Source organism: Antennarius striatus, chromosome 1, assembly GCF_040054535.1.
Source record: "Antennarius striatus isolate MH-2024 chromosome 1, ASM4005453v1, whole genome shotgun sequence".
Taxonomy (NCBI): Eukaryota; Metazoa; Chordata; class Actinopteri; order Lophiiformes; family Antennariidae; genus Antennarius; species Antennarius striatus.
In genome coordinates, this window is record NC_090776.1 from 26,892,422 (window position 1) to 26,913,246 (window position 20,825).

The window sequence follows — 20,825 nt, forward strand, 5'->3', positions numbered from 1 at the left end:
TTACCTGTGTGAGTGTCAGGTGATAGCCTCCCTAATTACTCTGGAAGGCATACAGAGAATCTTTTTCATTTAAATTTCACAGAGCTCTCTGCACTAGTAAATGTATTACTCCTGTGGTAAAATGTGATCTTTCAGTTAAAGACAGACGGACGTCATGACCATACCTTAATCGCCCTCTAGTTTTGGCCTCTAGGGGGAGCTTTTTCTTGTTTTACCTTGTATTGTCCAGTTTAGGTGAACCTATGTGAGCAGGCATTGATTTACAGCCTGAGGTGTTGGCCTGCCTGGACCCAAGGGCGTGTAAACAGCGACTCAGACATCACTGACACGCTGTCCAACCACTTGACCAAGAACCACTGATTGGAGTCTGCGGTCTGTGGTGTATGTGTGTCACATACACTCGCCACAAAAAGCCAAAGCTTTCAATCATTGGGTCTTAGACCAGTTTATACTCTCGTGTTCAAGAGTTGAGTGATGCGCTGCCTGCAGAGCACTCATTAGAATCTATGTTTCACAAGAGGAGTGCGGATAGTAAATGGTATAGGCCTCAATGCTGTTATAGCTGGCCCCAACAAGCCACTCTGTGTCTACTTTATTGGAGTTTAAATGTGGATTCCATGTAGTTTTGGCAACTTTGAAAACATATGACAAACAATGGAAACTATTGGTGTAAAAGACAAGACCGCAACATGATGAAAACTTGTTAAATCTTTCAAAGAGGTCTTTAAGGTTTTCAAGCCCTCTGCTACTTGGAGACTGACAGTAACATCATTAGACAACAAAACATCCCATTTATGTTGTCAATAACATCAGAAAGTGGAAGCGTGCTATGGGAGTGCTGTGTAGTTTTGGAAGGTTGCTATGCGATCCCTCATTGCGTGGTCAAGGCCCCTGCTATGGTAGAGTTAAAGGATTTTCTCCCTACGGCCTCACTCTTAAATCAGATCAGTTTTTTTTTATATAAATGCTACATCTACGGGGCCCCATCCCATGTCTAACTACCTAGTCTTTTGTTTGCTCATGTTTTCCTTTTCCTCTGTGGATCGGCTGGCTCTGACCGTGTAATAGAGCGCATATTGGCCAAGTGAGGCAGCCTGCTGTGACTGGATCAGATGTGTGCTCCTGATTATGAAACTCCCTTTTAGTCACTGACAGACATGGTAATAAATGTGTCCAGAAATTGAATTTGGGGCTTTTGAAAAGAAGCAGGAATATCTAAGGACCATTTCAGCTGATTGTCTCCAGCCGACATGGCAGCGCTTCAGTGGGATTGCGCGGGGAAAACTGATCCTGCTGTGGTGCGGTTGGGGGACAGGGAGTGGGGGGTGGGGGGTGGAATGAATGCCCAGCCAAGCAAAATAAAGACTGCTTTATTGCTATTCAGAAAAATCATTTGATTGGGTTTGCACAAATAAGATGGAGAGCAGTGTGTAGGAGTATGTGTGTGTATGTTTGCATGGTAGTGTGTTTGTATGTAATTGGGTTTGTGTGTTTTTGAGCTTTCATGTCCCTGAATGGTTTCTTAGTGATATACTGTACGGGAGCAAATTTCTGAGTCATTCTATTGGCTTTAAGGGAATGTACAGTGCACTTACAGTTATTTAAACGTTCCCTCTCTCAAAATATTACTACTGAAGTTTAGTGAAGTGGTGCTGACAGCAGAACTGGGATGATAGGCCAAAGCTTTTCCAATTCATTCCTTTTTTGATTAGACCTTGGATGCTTTTTCATACATGACAAAAAAAGAGAACTTCTCCCAAGTCCACCTTTATTTATTATGACAATAATATTAGGGAGTATTAGTTATGGAAATACTGGTCACAGCTTGAAATGTCATGCATTTAATACTGAATAGGTTACATATTCAATCAATAGACAAGAAAGTAAACACGTGATCATTTCAAATAGATTCACGTAGTCTTTGTCTACTGACATTTAAGTTTATTGAAATAGAAGAAGAAGTCATTAGTTTGTTAGTTAACATCACACACACACACACACACACACACACACACACACACAAGGTACCATCTCCTTGTAGGGAGATGGTACTCAAGGGTACCTCGGCAGTGCTCAGGAGGTGAACTGGTACCTCTTCACTGTCAGTTTACACTCCAAGTAATTTGGTCTACATGGGCCTTAAATCTTCGACCACCGCCCAGCTCACAGTGCACCCGACACCAATGGCCCCTACCACAGGTGGTGAGCCCATGGGAAGGGGGACCCACGTTGTCCTTTCGGGCTGCGCCCGACCGGGCCCCATGGGTGCAGGCCCGGCCACCAGGCGCTCGCCTTCAAGCCCCACCTCCAGGACTGGCTCCAGAGGGGGGCCCCAGTGACCCGCGTCCGGGCAAGGGAAAATGTGGTCCACTAGGGGGTCTATGAGCCGTCCTTTGTCCGGTCCCTCACCTAGGACCTGTTTGCCATGGGTGACCCTACCAGGCGCAGAAATCCCCAGACAACTTAGCTCCTAGCACCTCCAAATCTGAGACCATGGTCCTCAGTTGGAACAGGGTGGAGTGCCCTCTCCGGGTTGGGGATGAGATCCTGCCCCAAGTGGAGGAGTTCAAGTATCTCGGGGTCTCGTTCACGAGTGAGGGTACGATGGAGCGGGAGATCGACAGGCGGATCGGTGCAGCGTCTGCAGTGATGCGGACTCTGTATTGGTCCGTTGTGGTGAAGAAGGAGCTGAGCCGAAAGGCAAAGCTCTCGATTTACCGGTCGAACTACGTTCCTACTCTCACCTATTGTCACGAGCTGTGGGTCGTGACCGAAAGAACGAGATCCCGGATACAAGTGGCCAAAATGAGTTTCCTCCACAGGCTCTCCCTTAGAGATAGGGTGAGAAGTTCGGTCATCCAGGAGGGACTCAGAGTCGAGCCGATATTCCTTCGCATCAAGAGGAGCCAGATGAGGTGGCTCGGGCATCTGGTTAGGATACCTCTTGGATGCCTCCCTGGTGAGGTGTTCCGGGCACGTCCTACCGGGAGGGAGGAGGCCCCGGGGACGACCCAGGATACGCTGGAGAGACTCTGTCTCCCGGCTGGCCTGGGAACGCCTTGGGATTCTCTCGGGGGAGCTGGACGAAGTGGCTAGGGAGGTTAGGGTTAGGGTTACGGTTAGGGCTTCCCTGCTTATGCTGCTGCCCCCGCGTACAGACCACGGATAAGTGGAAGGGAAATGGATGGATGGGCCTTAAACCGGCCACCTTCCGGTCTCCAGCCCAAGACCTAGTGAAATGAGCTACTGCCGCTCCCAAAACACTGCGCCCTTGTTGCTCGTGGTTAATATGTTCCAGGAACCACACGCGAATATCGAATTCCGCAATATAGCGATGAACTAGTTATCTTATTATTTACGGTAATTTAAATGTTTATGAACCCTCCCCATACTGATATTAAAAAACCTTCTATCTGTATTACCTTTTCCGACACTCTTATCGACTGTTTAAAGCAATTTTGTGTCTCACGGAAGTTTGCTGTGTTTCGAGACTCACAGAATGTAAGCACTCTTCCGGATGCTGTCAGCCAATAAAATACGCGTACAGTATCACGTGACTACCTAAATAAAAATCCGCGATGAGGTGAAATTGCGGGTGTTGATGCACGACTGTGTGAGGGATTACTGTGTATGCTACTGTGTTTACATTACCCATGCTAAGGTAAACGAAGTTTAACTAAGCTAAGCTAAATGAAGCTAAGCTAAAATAAGCTAAGATAGCGACTCTTAATAAAGTAGAATAACATTAGTTCTCACTGTGTGAGGAAACAGTGCCTAAGTGTTTACTGAGGTGTGTATATTTAGCCTGGTCAGTCATGAGGGAGGGACACAACTTCTCAGAGGAGTGTGACACATGTAACTCAGCCATCAAGAGTCACACATCCCCACATGTTTGCCAGGCCCATCCTTTAGTCTTGATTTTCATAAAGATGTGAATTGACTGGTCTGCAAGGTTCCCCAGGGGCAGAGGGCAACCTGAGTCACAGCCATAGAGTAGGAAGGAGCAGTCAAAGCCCAGTTTGACAACATGATGTTGTGAAACTGTTAGCATTCATTATTTATTCACCATAGACATCTGTCTTGGCAAAGGAACTGTGATTTAGTGTGTGATTTTTGTCTTGCTCTTCTAGCCTTTACCTCTGTCTCTCACAATTTCTTTTCTACTTTGTCTTTATCTCGTTGTCATTCCCTCTGTTGCTCCATTTATTTCTCACTCTATATCTTTCTGTCTCTTTGTCTATCCTGTCTTTCTTAAAATGCTGTGATTCACTGGCTGTGAGTTTTGTGAGTTGTCTGTATGTCTCTCGAGTGCAACCACAGAATGGTACATCACTTCTGTTACATGTAATTTCCTGGGTTTTATAAAAGTACATTTACTAACCCTACAATGGTGAGGACTGTTCTTTTGTACAGCTGGGTTCAAAATATTGCTATGACCCTGTTCATGGAAACCATTATCCTGTGTGGGAATGTGGCAGTTAGGCAAGAAAGTTTGTCATAGGGAACATTTATTTGAAACTGTATTTAATACGTAAGCAGAAATAAATCCAAAGATTTTGTAAACTATAATATTATGACAAGACCAAAGAATCACACTTTTATTGTGAGTGTAGTATGGCAGTTAAACAGTTTTGCACAGAAATCCATCATGAACTTGCATTGTCTCATAATTTATAATGAATTGCTTGGAAGTAGTTAAATGAAGGAAAACAACCTAGTGAATAACTTGTAAATGAATTTTAATGGCATGTTTTGATAAATGAGGGGAAATCCTGTTAGAAAACAAAAGTTCTTTAATTTCCCATAAAACCAAAACCCATATAAATACCTCTGCATGCTTTACCTATGTGCTGTGCAACATTACAGATGGGCTCAATTACCCTGTTATTCTTACTTATGTTTCTATTTTATTCTCTCACTCGCTCTCTCAATAAAAAGAGGCCAATAAATCACTGGGCTGTCTCCATAGGTTTGGGGTATTGGTGTTGGAGCGAGTTGTCCCACTATCCCAGCTGAGTAGACATGGTTCTCAATATGCCGAAAACCCCTTCCTCGCTCTCCATACTTTCAAAAACCAACATGGTGAAAATTACATTTTGGTTGAAGAGTCAAATAAATCTTGGCCGAACGTGGCTGGAGAAGTGGAAAAAGGCCCTCAGTGGCGGCTGCAGTCTTAGTGATGTGGATCCTGCACTGGGGGAAAGGGGAAGCCACATAAGAAGAGGTTTGTGTTAGCGCGGGGTAAATGAAGTGCAAGGGGAATAAGTGGGACGACACAAGCCCTAAAAGTGCTTACATATTACAGGGAGTGATAACTCTAATGTTGAATGTGTGTATGTGTGTCTTTGAGACCGGCAGCTTGTGAGATTTGTGTTCAGATAACAGAAGTGTACCATGATCTGTAATTTTAACACCATGTGTCGGTGATGTTTGCCCATTTCAGGGAAAAGAAACGTTCCAATTTCACTTGTAATGAAGAAACGTAAAGTGTAAAAAAAAAGAAAAGAAAAAAAAAAAACTACACCAAAACAAACCAAGGAACATTTGCTCGTATAAATTTAAGGGCAATTTTTATTTCTATTCATTAGAGAATTCTTTCTTTCAGAATTTTAATACTTGATCATTACATCATTGCCGCCACTTTGGGACGTCTGCTCAGTTGGGTGGTCAATCATCTGTAGCTGCTGGTTATTAGCATTAACTTGAGGCTTATTCACTTCACCGCACTCAAATCGTTGATCTCAGTTGGTTTTCCATCTCTGGAGTCTGTTTGACAGAAACAACTTTTGTTATGCCATCAGCAGCCTGTCGAGCTTTATTAAAACACACATCTACAAATCTGCCAGCAATTACTGCACCCAGAAACATTTGGTGCCACTCACAAATTTTGGGCAGAAAAGGCTGTGTTTACTGTGCTAGCTTTTCATTTTTCAGAGCGTTCCCACAAAACAAATACTGGTTAGTGCTTTGTTTGATACAGCAACGTTCATATTTATTTTGCCATTTAAATGTTACAAAAATGTAGGCATTGGGAGACATGATAATGGAATCCAGATTTTGGCTTTATTTAATTTGTAGCTCTGCATGGAGTCATCTCAGTTTTGATTATAGCCCTGTGTAAACCATGCTGCTGTGTCTCTCAGGGTTATATTGTGTAACAGTGATGTGTCCCAGTCATCTGGATGTGCTTTGCTGTCCTCAACAGTGCATATTGCTTATCTACATTGCTCCCAACAAGCACTCTCATAATCATGTGGTTCATATATTTTGCACAATAACGAAAACAGCAAAACATTCCATTTGCATGCAAATGCAGAGATGCAATTTGAAATTCTCTGTCTTTTCCTTGCTACTGATAGCAAAAAATAGGACATGCATGCAAAACCTTTCTGTTAACGTGCAATTAAAATAGGCATAAAGGAATATACATACATAGTATAGTACAGTTAACACGAACATGTCATGAATTTTATTGAAAGCACTCAAACTCTCATTAACACAAAAAATAAATTCACTTGTTAAAGGATCAATTTGAATTGCAGGGATACGTGAAATCAGGAAACATGTTCATTCTTCTTGCCATTTACACCATTGCTTAATAGTGTAAGTGTAAGATGTAATATTGAGCAGTGTTGTACTCGTTCATCAATTATAATATTAGATGTAACTTTTTGTTACACAATGGAATTAGTGACCTCTCATCTCTGGTATGTCAAACTGCTGCTGGCTTTAGGTAAACATAAGCTGCCGGTTTCTCTCTGTTAGTAACAGTTTTTGCTACATTTTTGTTTTTAACAAGATTGTCAGCAGTCACACCGGACGGTTGGGAGAGCATGTCAGTTGGCTTGTAGATGGTGTTAATTTCATATTTTACACGCTAAGAAACCTGCCGAGGATTTTCACACATGTAAATGGAAACAGTATGATACAGACAGCCCAGCTCTGTTAACCCCAATTCAATGTCTCGACCATCTGGATGTCAGTTAATTTGATTTTCAGATGTAACCAGACTGGAGACTCTGCAAATCCTTTTATAAAGAAAGGAACTTTTTCCTTCCTCAATTACATTAGAAAGGACTGGATGTATAGAGTTAGGCTTAGAGTCAGGTTTAGGGTTAGGGTAATATTCTTAAGACTTAAAAGTAAACCCTTACTTATTTATTTAGCTGTTTTTTTTCTCATTTGACAAGTCATGTGTCCAGCAACATGACAAAAAAATGATTGCAGTATGAAGCATATTGAAGTGTAGTCCTGGAAGGCTATCGTAATCTGTCATTTCCTCCTGTTAACCAATCATTTGCAAGCTATAAACTGTAGATATACTTGCTCTCTTGTCATTTCATCTGCAAAAATCCACCTCTACCCTTTCACTGCTTCAACTTGGTACACCTGACCACGTCAAACAAAATCCCTCTGTCATTAGGAACTTTAATGAATTCATGCTAACACTGAGGTCCTCATCACCTTCAATGTCTTGGAACCAAGGGGGAATCTCTTTCATACCGGAAGTGCATAGCTCATCAAAAAAGACTTCCTTTGAGGATATACTTCCTGCTGTGGTTTAACACCAAATACAATTTATGTTTGAAAAAATGTTGTAAAACTTAATTATCTCAATATTTTGTCCTCTTTGTACGTCTGTGATTAAACACTTCTTTGACAATGGAAAATAATCCATTAATATATTACATTTCAAGATGTGATCACCCTCTAGGTGGTCTGGTCTGATCTGTTAACTCTCATATCTGGGGTTACAGTTTCAAATTTGTTATATAACACTTTTGGCCACTATATGAATTCTTCTGCATACTTTCTTTGTTTGGCATATATCAATGTTTTAAACTATGTTTTCTAATAATTGTGAAATAAGCTAAATATTACAATTCAATTACAGCACTCCTTCCAAACCTTCTGAAGATAAAGTATATTTATATTCCCTGAGAATATTGATCTAGATACTGTTCTCAATTATATTTGACAGTTAAGTGACTGAGTAGGGACAGACGGAGTAGCTGCTGAATTGGAGGGAGCAGTGAAAGCATGGAGTTGGTCCCTATGGGCCTCATGGCAGAGAGGCTGGACAGGGATTAATGTAACTACTGAGGAACACCTGTCTGTCACTGACAGATCCCCTCCTCCCAAGCCGCAGATGGATCTTGTGAACGGTGGGCCCCATCATAACTTCCTCCTTCCTCCTCCCCCATTAACATTAATGTTTTTTTTTCTCTCTCTATCTGTAGCCTCTTCCCTGATATTCCCTTACCCTGCATGCTTGGCATTCTGTTGTGCTGGAGTAGGAGGGAGAAGAAGAGGAAAAGAGGTTGAGACAGTATGGGTAGATGGCCAGCTGTGTGCCAGCTGTGTGCCAACAGAATGCTGACTGGTGTGGAGAAAGGTCTATTATCTCCCACATGCACACACTCTCTCTCCATTCACACCCTAGACCCCGGCCCTGCGAAATCAGGCTGTCAGATTCTGTAAAACCATCATTTTTTTTCTCATTCTACATAAACATTGTCTAAGCACACACGCATGCACAGAAGGCCCAAGACCTCCCATGCAATTTTCTAAGTGTCACTGGTTCTAGCTAAACAAGTCATTAGGACATGGGTCACATCATCCATACACAGAGTGTTATCTGTCTGCTCTCAGTCAGCCAGTCCATTGCACAGCGACTGGACGCCTCTCGCTTCTGGTAGGATATGAGCAATTAGCAAGAAAGACCTTTTAGCTTTGCCAGCTGATTTGCGGCCAGCTTCTGCATATGCCTGTAATTCTCTTTGACATTTCATCTCCTCACTTGTCATAGTCTTTATTGTGTATTACCGCAATATAAACAATAATGATGAAGCAATAATCAAATCATAGCCAATATAATCATTTTGTTTTCCCCTGCGCCAATGTTCACTGGTTGAACCTGTGGGAGACAGCTTCTAAGTGTTCTTATGCGAAGCGCAGGTCTCTGGAGAGTGAGCAGAGGCAGCTGGGGGGGGGGGGGGTCTTCTCGAGTCAGCCCAGGGGAAATGAATGACAGTTACACTACCCTCCGGCCAATTAACTGTCATTCTAGCTGTTGGTTTAACTTGCTGACCCCATCTCTTCTTTGCTGTTTGACTTATCATTTCCGGAAAAAAGGGCCTCATCTGTGTATGTAAAGTCGACAGGTGACCTTCATTGAAAGGGAATAAAGGTCATAGGTCATCTGCTGTATATTTCTTTTGGGTGACAGGAAATATGCCGAAGAGTCTTCTGAGAATTTGGGGGTGCATAAGAAGAGAGAAGTCCCGTGGGATTGAGACTGAGCTATCTGTTATTACTTCCAATTACTCCCCAATCTCCTGCTCTATCTACCTGTAAAATGACATTAGATATGCCTGTTCTCATGGTCCTTAGCAGATTAAGACTGTGCTTCTCAGTGATGAGGCCCACGGGAGCTCCAGGGTCACACTCATTGCTCCGAAAATCATTGGCTAACTGGGTATATTTTTGGGTCTGAGGCATAGAGGTTGATTTGCACCAGTTTTTATCAGTGAGACCAAGCATGGACATTGGCTGAAAACCAATGTCACTGCCACATCTAGAAACTAGATGTGGCAGTGACATTTGCTTCCCTGGTGCGAAGGTTTGAGGTTGATGTGTGAATAGATGTACAGTTCTGGGGTGTTCTACTGTCTTTGCATGACAACAGAAGGGGGTGGGCTGTATTAGCCCTTCTGACAGTGCCCACCCCTCTATTTGTGAAAGTGCTACTTTACTGTGCCCAACTTCCACAAAGGGACAAAATCTTTAGAGCACATTGTCCTGCATCCCTTTCTCTCCAAAAAGGACTCAGATGAATAGTTTATTCTGTTTATTCTTTTCTATATTAAGTCCTTACTGGAAGGTGACAAGATTGCTGGAGGTCTTACAGCTGTAATTGTTGACTAAATATATTTCTCGTAGAATTATTCCTTTGTAAAAACTTCTACCACAGCCAAATAAGAACTTTCTGCAATTACTGTGTAGTTAAGAGTGCCAGCTTACTGTGTGGGTACCACATAATGTTGTTTCGCTGTCCGATTATATTGTATGTGAAATCAAAATTGTAAAGGTGTGACTTTGACTTCATAATCAACCGGGTTTAAGTACATGAGATAACACCTTTGTGTATTTATTCTACTCAGCAATTTAGGAAGCTGATTGTGACAAAACTGTCATTTTTAATTTGTTTCTTTGTGTGGTCTTAAGACAACTTGTCTGGACAAGATGGAGAAGATTTCCCAGGAAGAGATGAAAGAATTCTGAGAGCAGAATTTGGCTTAACAATCTTACTTCAACATGCATTTAGCGTCCTTGTTATAGACAAGGCACAAATCTATCCTCATGCCACAGCTGAATCACTCTATTGCCCTCCTTTTCATTCTCTATTAAACACCAACAAAACAGATGCATGCATGAATGAACACACATGCACACACACACAAACTGGTATTACAGCCCTCACCATATCTCATTTGCATGGTAAAACCATTATCAGGCTGTGAGGGGCAGATGTAGTTTAAGTGGTAAGAGAAGCCATTAACTAAAGTTAAATTTGGGCGGCTGCATCCCCAATACGATATTTACATTTAAAAGTTTCCTTGAGCAAAATATTGAAGCCCAAATTACTGTCTGTGTTCCTCTGGGACGGGTCAAATTCAAAGAAGGACAAGAAAGATCACAAAGAAAAGCAGAAAAGAATCAGTTCTCTCCTTTCTCTTTATCACCTGCTTTTGCATGTAGCATATGTCCTCTCAGTCGGGCTAATTTGGTTGGATCAAAATTAGAATACAAATGTTGATCTGTTTGTCAGAATTCATTACAAGTGACAGATATTACATTGGATTGCAGACATATCGCTCTAGACTATTGGACATGGAGGACTGTGGAGACTGTTGGGTAAGCATAAAAGAATCATAGGGTTTACAACACCAATAAGCATCATCGTTACACAGTGAAGCCCTCTCACCTGCTGTTTTCGATCCTAACTTTCAGGTTTACAGGAGAAATGAACAACCCTTGCTTGTCTGGTGATGTCATTGTGGCTACTTGTGTATGTCTGGTTTGTAGCAGCACAGCAAACAGGACCTGTCTGGGTCATGCAGTAATGCGCTGGGACATAATAGCGCTATCTGTGGTATCCGTGTTTGAATAAATCACTTGTGGTGGAGGATTGCAAAATACAGCATGACGATAAGTTGGAGCTGCTGTGTCCAGTGCTAGTCGAGTCTCTGTTGTTCCTGTGTTGTGCTGATAAGCAACCTCAACTCTGGGTGTCTCAACAATTTCCTGTACATGGTTTACGCCCCACCTAACACCACTCTAGTTTTCAAGAACAATGATTAGCCAGCGAGGTGTTTGGACACACATTCCTACCACATGGAAGCTTCGACTCAACCAAACACACATAAGATACAATTTGACTTGCATGTGTATTAAACATTGTATATCTAAAATAATTTAAATTGATCACAAAACAGAGAAAAGTTTATCCTAAAACTGAATAAAACAAACAAACAAAAAAAAAAGCAAGGAGTTTGACATTCATAGTATTCTTAGATTTTTACATGATTGGCAGGCGAGCTAATAGGTAAAATAAAACGCACACAAAGAGAGAAAGACGTGCATTCAAAATGAAAGTTACATGTTGTCGAATGCATTGCTCTAAAATAATAGAAAGCATTCGGTGAAAAGTTATGCCGCCATCGCTTACATTCTGATTTAAGGGCTATTAAAGATGCTTAATGGATACTGAGTCAATTTCATTTAACTTTAAACCATGAGTAGGAATCCAAATCAATCTTGCTTCTCATATTACCCAGGAGAGACTTCATAAAGACTTTCATATTGGCAGCATGCAGGCACAAAAGTGAAAACAGTTTATAAAAGGAACCTCATATACATTGTGTGCAGAGAGGTGGTGGAAATAGTCAGCTGGAGGTTGTGAAAATGAACTCCAAGTAAAGGGGACGTGGATCAAAAAGAGGGACAGCACCAGTGATCATCGTTAGACTTCCTGTGCACCATCCACCCCCTCAATGCCTTCTTTTACATTACCATTATTAAAAAGGAGAAGACTCTCTTAATAAAGTCTATTAATCACACTAGAGGAGTTGGTTCATCGGTTCACTCTCTCATGAGGGTCTCTAATCAATCAAGCTCACTGGTAATTTATTCATGGGCGATGTAAGAAAGGACTTGTTTGACAGTGTTCCAAGGAGGAAGAATTTATTAAGTTCCCTTCACCAGTCAGCCAATCCCAGGGAGCAATGAATACGCCCCCAATCTGTGCTACCCTTGTCGTCTCTGCCTGGCACCATGAATAAAAGGGCCTTCATAATGTATGAAGTCTGTACAAATATTGGAAACATCCAAAATATGTTATCTCATTAACAGTGATGAGTGAAAGTCGGAGTATTGGCATTTATCAGATATGCTCGAAGTGTAAAGGCACTGTTGTACAAGGCCTCTGCTGTGTCGGATGATGTAGAGACATCACTCTCTTGCGATCCTCTCAAAGGCCGGAGAAAATGTGTCTTATTAGTTCACATGAGATGGTGAAATTCTGTGCTACACCGCTGACTAATGTACAAAGCTGAGAAACTGCAAAGCTGATAGTTTAGCCTCAGTTAGTGACGTGTGAGTGGAGAGGGTGCGGTAAAGTGACATCAGGCTGGTGAAAACTTGCAAGTGTTCATATAAACCATGAGGCTAGGTGTCTTTTAAGAAGCCAACCCTATGTTCGTCTCTTGGGCAAATGCTTTTAATGTAGATTGACATCACAAAAAGATCAGAAAATGAATCATTTCCCCAGACAGATGGAAAATGTTTCCTTAAAAGAATTCTCCCAGAATTCTATATTGCACTAATTTTAAAACCATATTCACAAATTTCAAGTCAAGCTATGATACTTATGAGTTGGATCAGAAAAGTTAGTAACATGCACATTCCAAGTCTGAATCATGTTTTATAGAGCCGCATGCATGAAAAGCCCTCCTTGCCTTTTCTTTGTCCTGAGGAAGAGCTGAAAGTAGGCTATGCTTTGCTTCAAAGCTGCATTTCCATAATTGCCCTGTAACTCGGGCCTGTCTGAGGGATCTGAAAGGGGCTGAGAAAAGCACAGTCTTTCAGCTGAGTGAACGGCAAAAGCCCCAACGCCTCTCCCTCTGGCCTGTCGGCCTGTCTCCCCCTTCCCCACTTGTTGCCTTTCGGATTCAGTCAAAGAATTCCTCTCTCTAACCTCCATCAACAAAAGGCATGAAATCAGTACCCTCCCTCTCTCCCGCTTCGGCTCCAGAGAATGTCACTCCTTCTGGGCCTTTTGTCCTTTGCTCAGCACATGGAAACGCCACAACCCTTTCTTGCTGCTCCCTGGCTATTCTTTAACATGTTGCTGCTGCACTTTCACTTGCATTCTCAATAATGAATGTACCATAAAACATGCAGGAGACACAGAAGTTGCATATCTTTGGAGAGGGGTAAAATCGAGCCTTCCACTGTGACTCCTCTTAGCTCCAGAGTGTGGCCACCGTAACAAGCTGCCGTCGAGGTGTTATGGCCTGTAAGGCTGTGTATGAAGGTATGTTGTGTGTGCGACATGTGTTACTGGGAGCATATCCCTATTCCCTGCAGATGGGCAGTTCTTCTCTTGGCCTGGGCAAGAGCTAGGCGGGGGCGCGGCCGACAGTGGCTCGTAAAAGGATTAGTCCACTGCACAAAGACACTGGGCCGCTTCTAAGCCTGACTAGGTCCACAAAGGAGATGACATTTGTCTGTCTTGGTGGTGGCAGGGGGTGTGTCAGAACCATCCAGCCCTGGGGTAGGAGGAGGTGGCACTGGTGGTGGGGCTTCAGTGACAGAAGGGGAGGATGAGGTGAAAACACAAGACTGACCCCCTTTATTTGCAGCGGCCTCCTCTTTCACAGGGCACTTCTAGCCCTCTCCAATGGGTTGCTTTAGTGTTTATTTACTCCAAACCCCCCATCCACACACAAACCTCTGATGGCTCCATTGGTCAGATTCTTTCAGCAGCCCGATAGTCCTGCACACCTTCTCCCGGATCAATGAGTGCTTTGAAAGACAGATTAGATTTCCTTTTAATGATTCCATCTTCCTCAGATTTTCCCCCTTCTCAATGGCTGCTTAATAGCACATTACATTTTTTCACCAATGTTACTGGATTCAGTCTTGTCTCAGAACAGTGAGGGGAATTTGGAGCACTAGTCAACATAACTGAGGACACTATAAGCAGTGTGCTAAAACAGGATATTGGTTCATTCAGATTATATTAAAAGCTTTCCCGCACTTCCAATTATGCAAAATTAGCCATTCATTTGTAGTTAAAATTAAATGTTTGATATTCTCATATATTTCTGTTGTGGGTCACCCTTGGATTATTTTCTAGCACCTATAAATCTTGTTATAAATTTCCTACTCATATTTTATTTCTTTTACTGTTGCAACGACGAGATTCCCCATGCTCTTTGACATTTCAGTTCTACAGTACTTTGGCGGGAGACTCAGCATTTAATAAAACATGGACTTTAGAAAAAAGCAGACAAGTCAATGTTGATTATTGCTCATTAGCTAGGAGAAGATCCTCTTAATGTACTAAGAAATGAGTGACACACTAGAAATTGCAACACGTAGCTCAGAGCAAAATGTTAGCTAATGCATTCCATTTGCTCTTTGTAACCGAGAGCAGGTTGGACATGTATGGCGACATAAGTAGGTATGATTACTTTGTTTCTGTGGAGGCTTTTTAATCCCTAATTTCATGCACTCCTCAGAGGAGAGGCCCTGAGTTCTAGACATGATCAGTGGCCCTTGAGATGCAGCATTTCAATTGAATCCTCACATCAAGAGGTGACTTGTTCTGGCCCCTCAGGAGCAAACATCCTGTTAAAGGGGAAGAAACAAGCTTCGATATTTATAAGGTACTCACATACAGCCCTCGTTTACTCCTTCAATTGGCCTATCACATTCATTTATATGTAAGTAGTATCAAACATATGCCTTTTGAATTTTTCTAAATAATAGATGAATAGATAATGATTTTTGCACTTCGATTTTTTATTTATTTATTTATTTATTTTACCTTGTAAAGTTCTATGAGGACATCCCATTTTCCTGTCCATTATGTAATTATGATTTGTTAATGTCAGCTCAGTGCTGGTCATTCAAAGATAGTGTGTCGAATAAAAAAAAAAAAATTAAAAAAGAAAGAAAGAAAGAAAGAAAGAAAGAAAGAAAGAGACTACATGTATTACATCAATCAGCTGGCTGATGCCACTTCATCGTCCATGCATTGCGCGGTTAGACGGTGCTCTCAAGGAAGATAATTGATTAAACAGGAAGGACACATGGAGAGAGGCGCTCCAACAGGCTCCGGAGTCTTAGACTCGGCTGTGATTAAGTTTTTTAGAAAGCATCCTAAAGCCAGAGAGGACACGACTCAGGCGAAACGGCGCTTTTCATCCAGCTCTGGTATCCTGAACCGCAGACATTTAAAAACACATGTTGGTTTAGTTTACCGTCAGACTCTCTCTGTCTGTGCGCTTTAGAAATATGAAAGCAATCATGAAGCCATTAAAATTTAAACCATGAAATTAATTAATTACATCTGAAATCAATTAATAATAAAGTTGAAAACGTTAAAGCAGATTATAATAAGAAATCGATGTCATTCTCCCAAAATATTTTGGAATGTTTTGCACATGGATTTTTAATTTTTTGCTCTCAATAAAGGTAAACAAAAACATCAATTTGCAGTTAAGTTACTGTATTTCCCGTGAGCTTCATTTATAAAGGTTTTGATTTTTATGGAGAAAATTAAAATAACAGTTATATCGAAATTTCTTTTTCATTCCTGTTTTATTTGTATTTTATTTTCCTTGATTAAAAAACGGAATGACACAAGGAGCTTTGTAAAATAATAGAGAAGTCTTTTAATCTTCACATTAGTCTCGGCAGCCATTAAAGATTTTTTTGTCCGGATTGTTCAGTTAAAAAGTTACATTTATTTTTTTACAACAATATTGCTTTTCTTAATTGCGCTATTTTAGTTAATTTGAAATAAATAGAAAAAAATGCTCAAATATTTGCACATTTCTTGTTTTTACTACGCTTTTCCGTCCAAATTAATGAAATAGAAAACATAATTTAAACTTGCCTTCTTCAACATGAAAAGCAAGTTTGATTTATTTTGAAATATGAACCGCGTTTGAGCATCAAAATCCACAACACAAACGGAAAACTCAACAAAAATGAACGCTATTTTGACATGAGGTAGGAAGTAAAATTATAATTTTTTTGAATTTTATTTCACATCTGAGGGATAAATTAAGAACAATCCCGCTGACATGAGCAGCGTGTGTGTGTGTGTGTGTGTGTGTGTGTGTGTGTGTGTGTGTGTGTGTGTGTGTGTGTGTGTGTGTGTGTGTGTGTGTGTGTGTGTGTGTGTGTGTGTGTGTGTGTGTGTGTGTGTGCAGCAGAACATGTCCGGCTCCATGTGACTGTAGAGGGAGCTCCAACACTAAGTTTACATAAACTTCCTCTGATAAGGACTCCCGCATGCAAATGATAACGTCACGGGCAAACAAAATAAATGACGTTATTATTAGTCAAACAGCATCGATATATTACAATTATACCAAAAGATCAGCATTAGCATGGAAATGTATGATATATGCGAAGAGCAAAAGCATTACAAATTGAGCATGATGAGATGTGGGAGTTGTACTGAAAGCCAAAATCCATCTTTTAGACCAACTGAACCACCAAAGTACCACCGATCATCTAATAAGCATTTAGTACCGTCAGTCTTTTTAAAGACCATACAATTTTAGAAGAAAATTAATGAAAGAATTATTCATTTCAATGCGACCGCTACGGCCCTGTAAGGATAATCCCATAACATTAATATCCAAATGTATGCCGCAGTGCTGGCTAATTAGCTTTTAGTCCCTCCACTACAAAAGTGTGATAAATCCCCCTCGAATATTTACTTATCACTTCCACAGAGGATGAAGTCTGCGCCTCAGGCTGTCCACCAACACGCACACACAAAAACTACTTTTCAACCTGCAATGCACAACAACAGCCACCATCAAAAGCAGCTGTCAAAATACCTCATCCAAAAACCAACAGTTTCTTAAAGTTGCAGCAGTTCATTTATTAGCCAAAATATAGACTTTCTTGTACAATTTTGGTTCACAAGTATGTACATATTCTTGACTTTATATACAAAACATTTCAACATCAAATCCTCTCAGAACTTACAAAAAGAAAAGAAAAGGAAAGAAAGCTCAGACTACAGGTTCATACATTATTACATTAGTAGTTTTACACAGGACATGCTTACAATGTAAGTACAGAGATGTATAAATTTTATTTTACATTCCATAAAATTATGCGAAAATAAAAAAGCAAATAAAAAGGGGAAAAGGAGAGGAAAGAGCTGAAAGAAACCACCACAGATTTTAGTTGGTTTTGAGGCCTAAAACGCAGAGGTGTCAAAGAAAAAGACTGCAGTGAAAATAAAGCCTCATGAAGCGCTAAAACACAAAGTGAAATAAAAGTGACAATTGCCTTTCAAAATCGAGCCTGTGGTGAATTTGCATTGAACTCATTTGCATGACCAAACAACACAGGCCTTGACGAAATAACACACACAGGGATAAAACAAATCCTACAATATAATCTAATTTGGGCAAATATGGCGTTTAAAAAAAGAAAATGTGATATGTTATCAAAAAAAAAAAAAAATCCCCAGATGTCATTAACTGACAGCATGCACTTGCTTTGAACTGTGTGGAAAACTGCTCTAACAACTTCTCTGCATCCAAGGCACTACTTTTCTCTGGAATTGTGGCAATTAAAATCAAAATGCATTGAACTGCCTGTTCAGAGCGAATCCTGGCTCTCCATGAATGTAATATTAAAGAGTAGCTGATTTAATGGGGTTGAGGGATTTTATGTAAACCAATGAATACAAGCACATGGGTCTTTATATGATGTGGACAACGATAACAAATAAAAGAAGCGAGGGGCGCCGAATTAAGAATTTCCACCCTTGTCGACATTTACATTTTTTTTTTTGTTAAATGCTTTCGAATGAGATTTTCATCCTCTGACAATTTTCACACCAGGTAAACACAGGCAAACGTCACACACACGCACACACACACTGTATTCTGCAAGCTTTAACATTATAACACTGTTCATCTGTGTGGCCTCGAGGAAAAAAAAAAATCCACAAACAGGCAAAGATGGCAAAAGGAAGTCTAAATGAATAGAATGACTGACAGACAATGGACTATTTATTTATAATTGTGAGTCTCAGTGTCGGGGACATGTACCTGTAACTGGCGTCTCTGAACTATGACTTTTGTCCTCCGTTTGCCTGCTGCTATAAAGGGCCAGACTGGTGGCAGTGGCTTGGTTCGCCAGTCCCAGATAATGATTTGAGTTCAGTAAAGCCAGCTGGTGCGCCGAGAAGGCTCGGTTCGTCCAGTTCTGGATTTTACCAACGGGACAAGACGAGATGAGTCTGTGAGAAGCGATTATGGTCTGAGCGGCGGGCCCTGCGGAGTTGCTGCAGTTCATTTGGGGAGATTTACGCGGATTGTCAGGGGCCGTGGCAGTCTCTGCCAAAGACCAGATCTTTGGCTTTTGGGCTGGGGCTGCGTTGTTTTCTGACGGCGGTGAGCTAATGGACACCGGGTTCAGTTTGAGCTGTTCTCCGTTCGCTTGGGACGATTTGGTGTCCAAAGAAGCGTGGTGATGGTGGTGGTGGTGGTGGTGGTGACTGTGAAAGTGTTCCGCCCCTCTGTCCAAGTCTTTGCCCTCTTTGCCCACAACCTTTAGAAACCTCTGGTCGGGCCCTTGTAAATCCTCATAGCCGTCAGAAATCTCAGAGTCACTCCTCCCGTCTAGTTTAATATCTGAATGCAGGTCCTCCTGGTCGTCCAAGTCGTCCTTGTTCTCAATATTTTCCGTGTCGATGTTCTCTAAGTCAATTTCCTCCTCGTCCTCCCTCTTGTCCCCCTCCTCCCCTTCGTGATCACTGGAGTAAACATTTCCATCTTCGTCGGTGCGGTTCCGGGGGGCCCAGGTCATCTTGTTCTCCTTCTTTAGCCTCCTCCTGGCGTTGGCGAACCAAGTGGACACCTGAGTGAGTGTCATTTTGGTGATGATGGCCAGCATGATCTTCTCACCCTTGGTGGGGTAGGGGTTCTTACGGTGCTCGCTGAGCCAGGCCTTCAGGGTGCTTGTGCTCTCCCTCGTGGCATTTTTGGGTCTGGACGGGTCACCGAATTGATATTGGCCATACGGATAAAAAGCCGGGTGATGGTGGGCAAACCCTGGGTGCTGGACACCGGGACTGTCTTTCAGTTCATACTGAGCACCCTGCAAGGAGAAATAACCAGAGTCAGATGGATTCGTCACACTTAAGTACTAATAAGGAACATAAAGTCAGTAATTATTCTTCATGGTAAATTATATATACTCCACAATGACAGAAAGACTTATAGCAATAAATAACCGAAAATTAAAAAAAAAAACCCAACAACCAAAACTTCCGATGTAATTTTAGTCACAACTTTGTTTATTATTATCGTCCCACAAGATTCACAAATGACCTTAAAAAAATAGGCCAAACTATCTGAAACACATTTGCACCTACACACATTGCATACAAAATGTAATATACCTTTCCACATATCTAGTTGTGAAACTCTTGTAGTGGATTGTATTAGCGGGTAAACCTTTTTTTTTAAATTTTTTTTTAAGTTGCGATTTTCAGTAAAGTGTGTGTTAAGAACGAGGCTAAACAACACCTTGTTTATGTGTCACTTTTTAAAAACAATTTTTAACTAAATCGCGCCAAGGATTCAACAACGAAGTTCACCGCAGCGCTCTGAAAGTTTTGACTTAAACAAGTGCAGAGTGCGCTCACTAAGGCGTTTCTTTTTTCTTTTCTTTTTGAGCGCAACTTCAAGATTGTCGATGAGTTAAGAAAGAGCAGAATCACTCACCAATTGATTGAAAATTGATATATCGTTTGAGTAGGGGAGAAACGCTCCATAGCCTTGCGCTGCAGCAGCAAAAGGAGATCCGTACATAGTGGAGAGGACGTTGGAGAGTGCGCCGGACGGACTGAGCTCCGTCCCGGACCGGGCATTACCAGCGATACCCTGGCGCTCCGGCGGGTATATCGGTCGGATGTACTGATATCCAAGCTGAGGGAAGGACATGGTGGCAGGAAAAGGGGAAGAAGTCTGTTGCAAACACACAAAGCAAATGACTTGCCTCGATATCCACTTTTACAGTGTGAGCATGTGAGCAACAAAAGGTGCAAGCAATGGAAGTCTATATTTCCTCGGTAACAGCCAGTGTCAACGATCCGGTTGCGCCCCTTATTTCTTCCTCTTCTTCTTTTCACCCTCGCTTCCCTATTGATCTGAACGGACTAAGGTCAGGTCCTTACAGATTGCTTTAGATTATTGGGACTCTCTTGCTCAGATTGACATTTCTAGTCGTTTAGAAGCCCCTCCTATTTCTCAAACCGCATCCCTCTCATGTTCAGTGTACACCAAACTCTCTCTCTCTCTCTCTCTCTCTCTCTCTCTCTCTCTCTCTCTCTCTCTCTCTCTCTCTCTCTCTCTCTCTGTCTCTCTCTCTCCCTCTCTCCCTCTCTCTCTCTGCTTTTCTCACTGATAAGTGGACTGACGTCGAGAGCTCCAACTTGAATAAGATTTCAAATCTCATTTAATGCCTCCCCAATTTATTTAATTTATTTGTTC

The 20,825-nt window shown here is 41.6% G+C and overlaps 1 protein-coding gene across 1 annotated transcript; it reads right to left on the bottom strand.

Annotated features, from left to right (window-relative positions):
* Window positions 1-4,747: 4,747 nt before the first annotated feature.
* Window positions 4,748-20,506, bottom strand: irx3a (iroquois homeobox 3a). The gene is made up of 3 exons (XM_068316297.1): window positions 20,058-20,506; window positions 18,378-19,428; window positions 4,748-5,188 (listed from the first exon to the last, which is right to left on the bottom strand). The coding sequence occupies exons 1-3, from the start codon at window positions 20,274-20,276 to the stop codon at window positions 5,109-5,111; spliced, it is 1,350 nt and encodes a 449-aa protein (XP_068172398.1). The 5' UTR covers window positions 20,277-20,506; the 3' UTR covers window positions 4,748-5,108.
* Window positions 20,507-20,825: the final 319 nt, after the last annotated feature.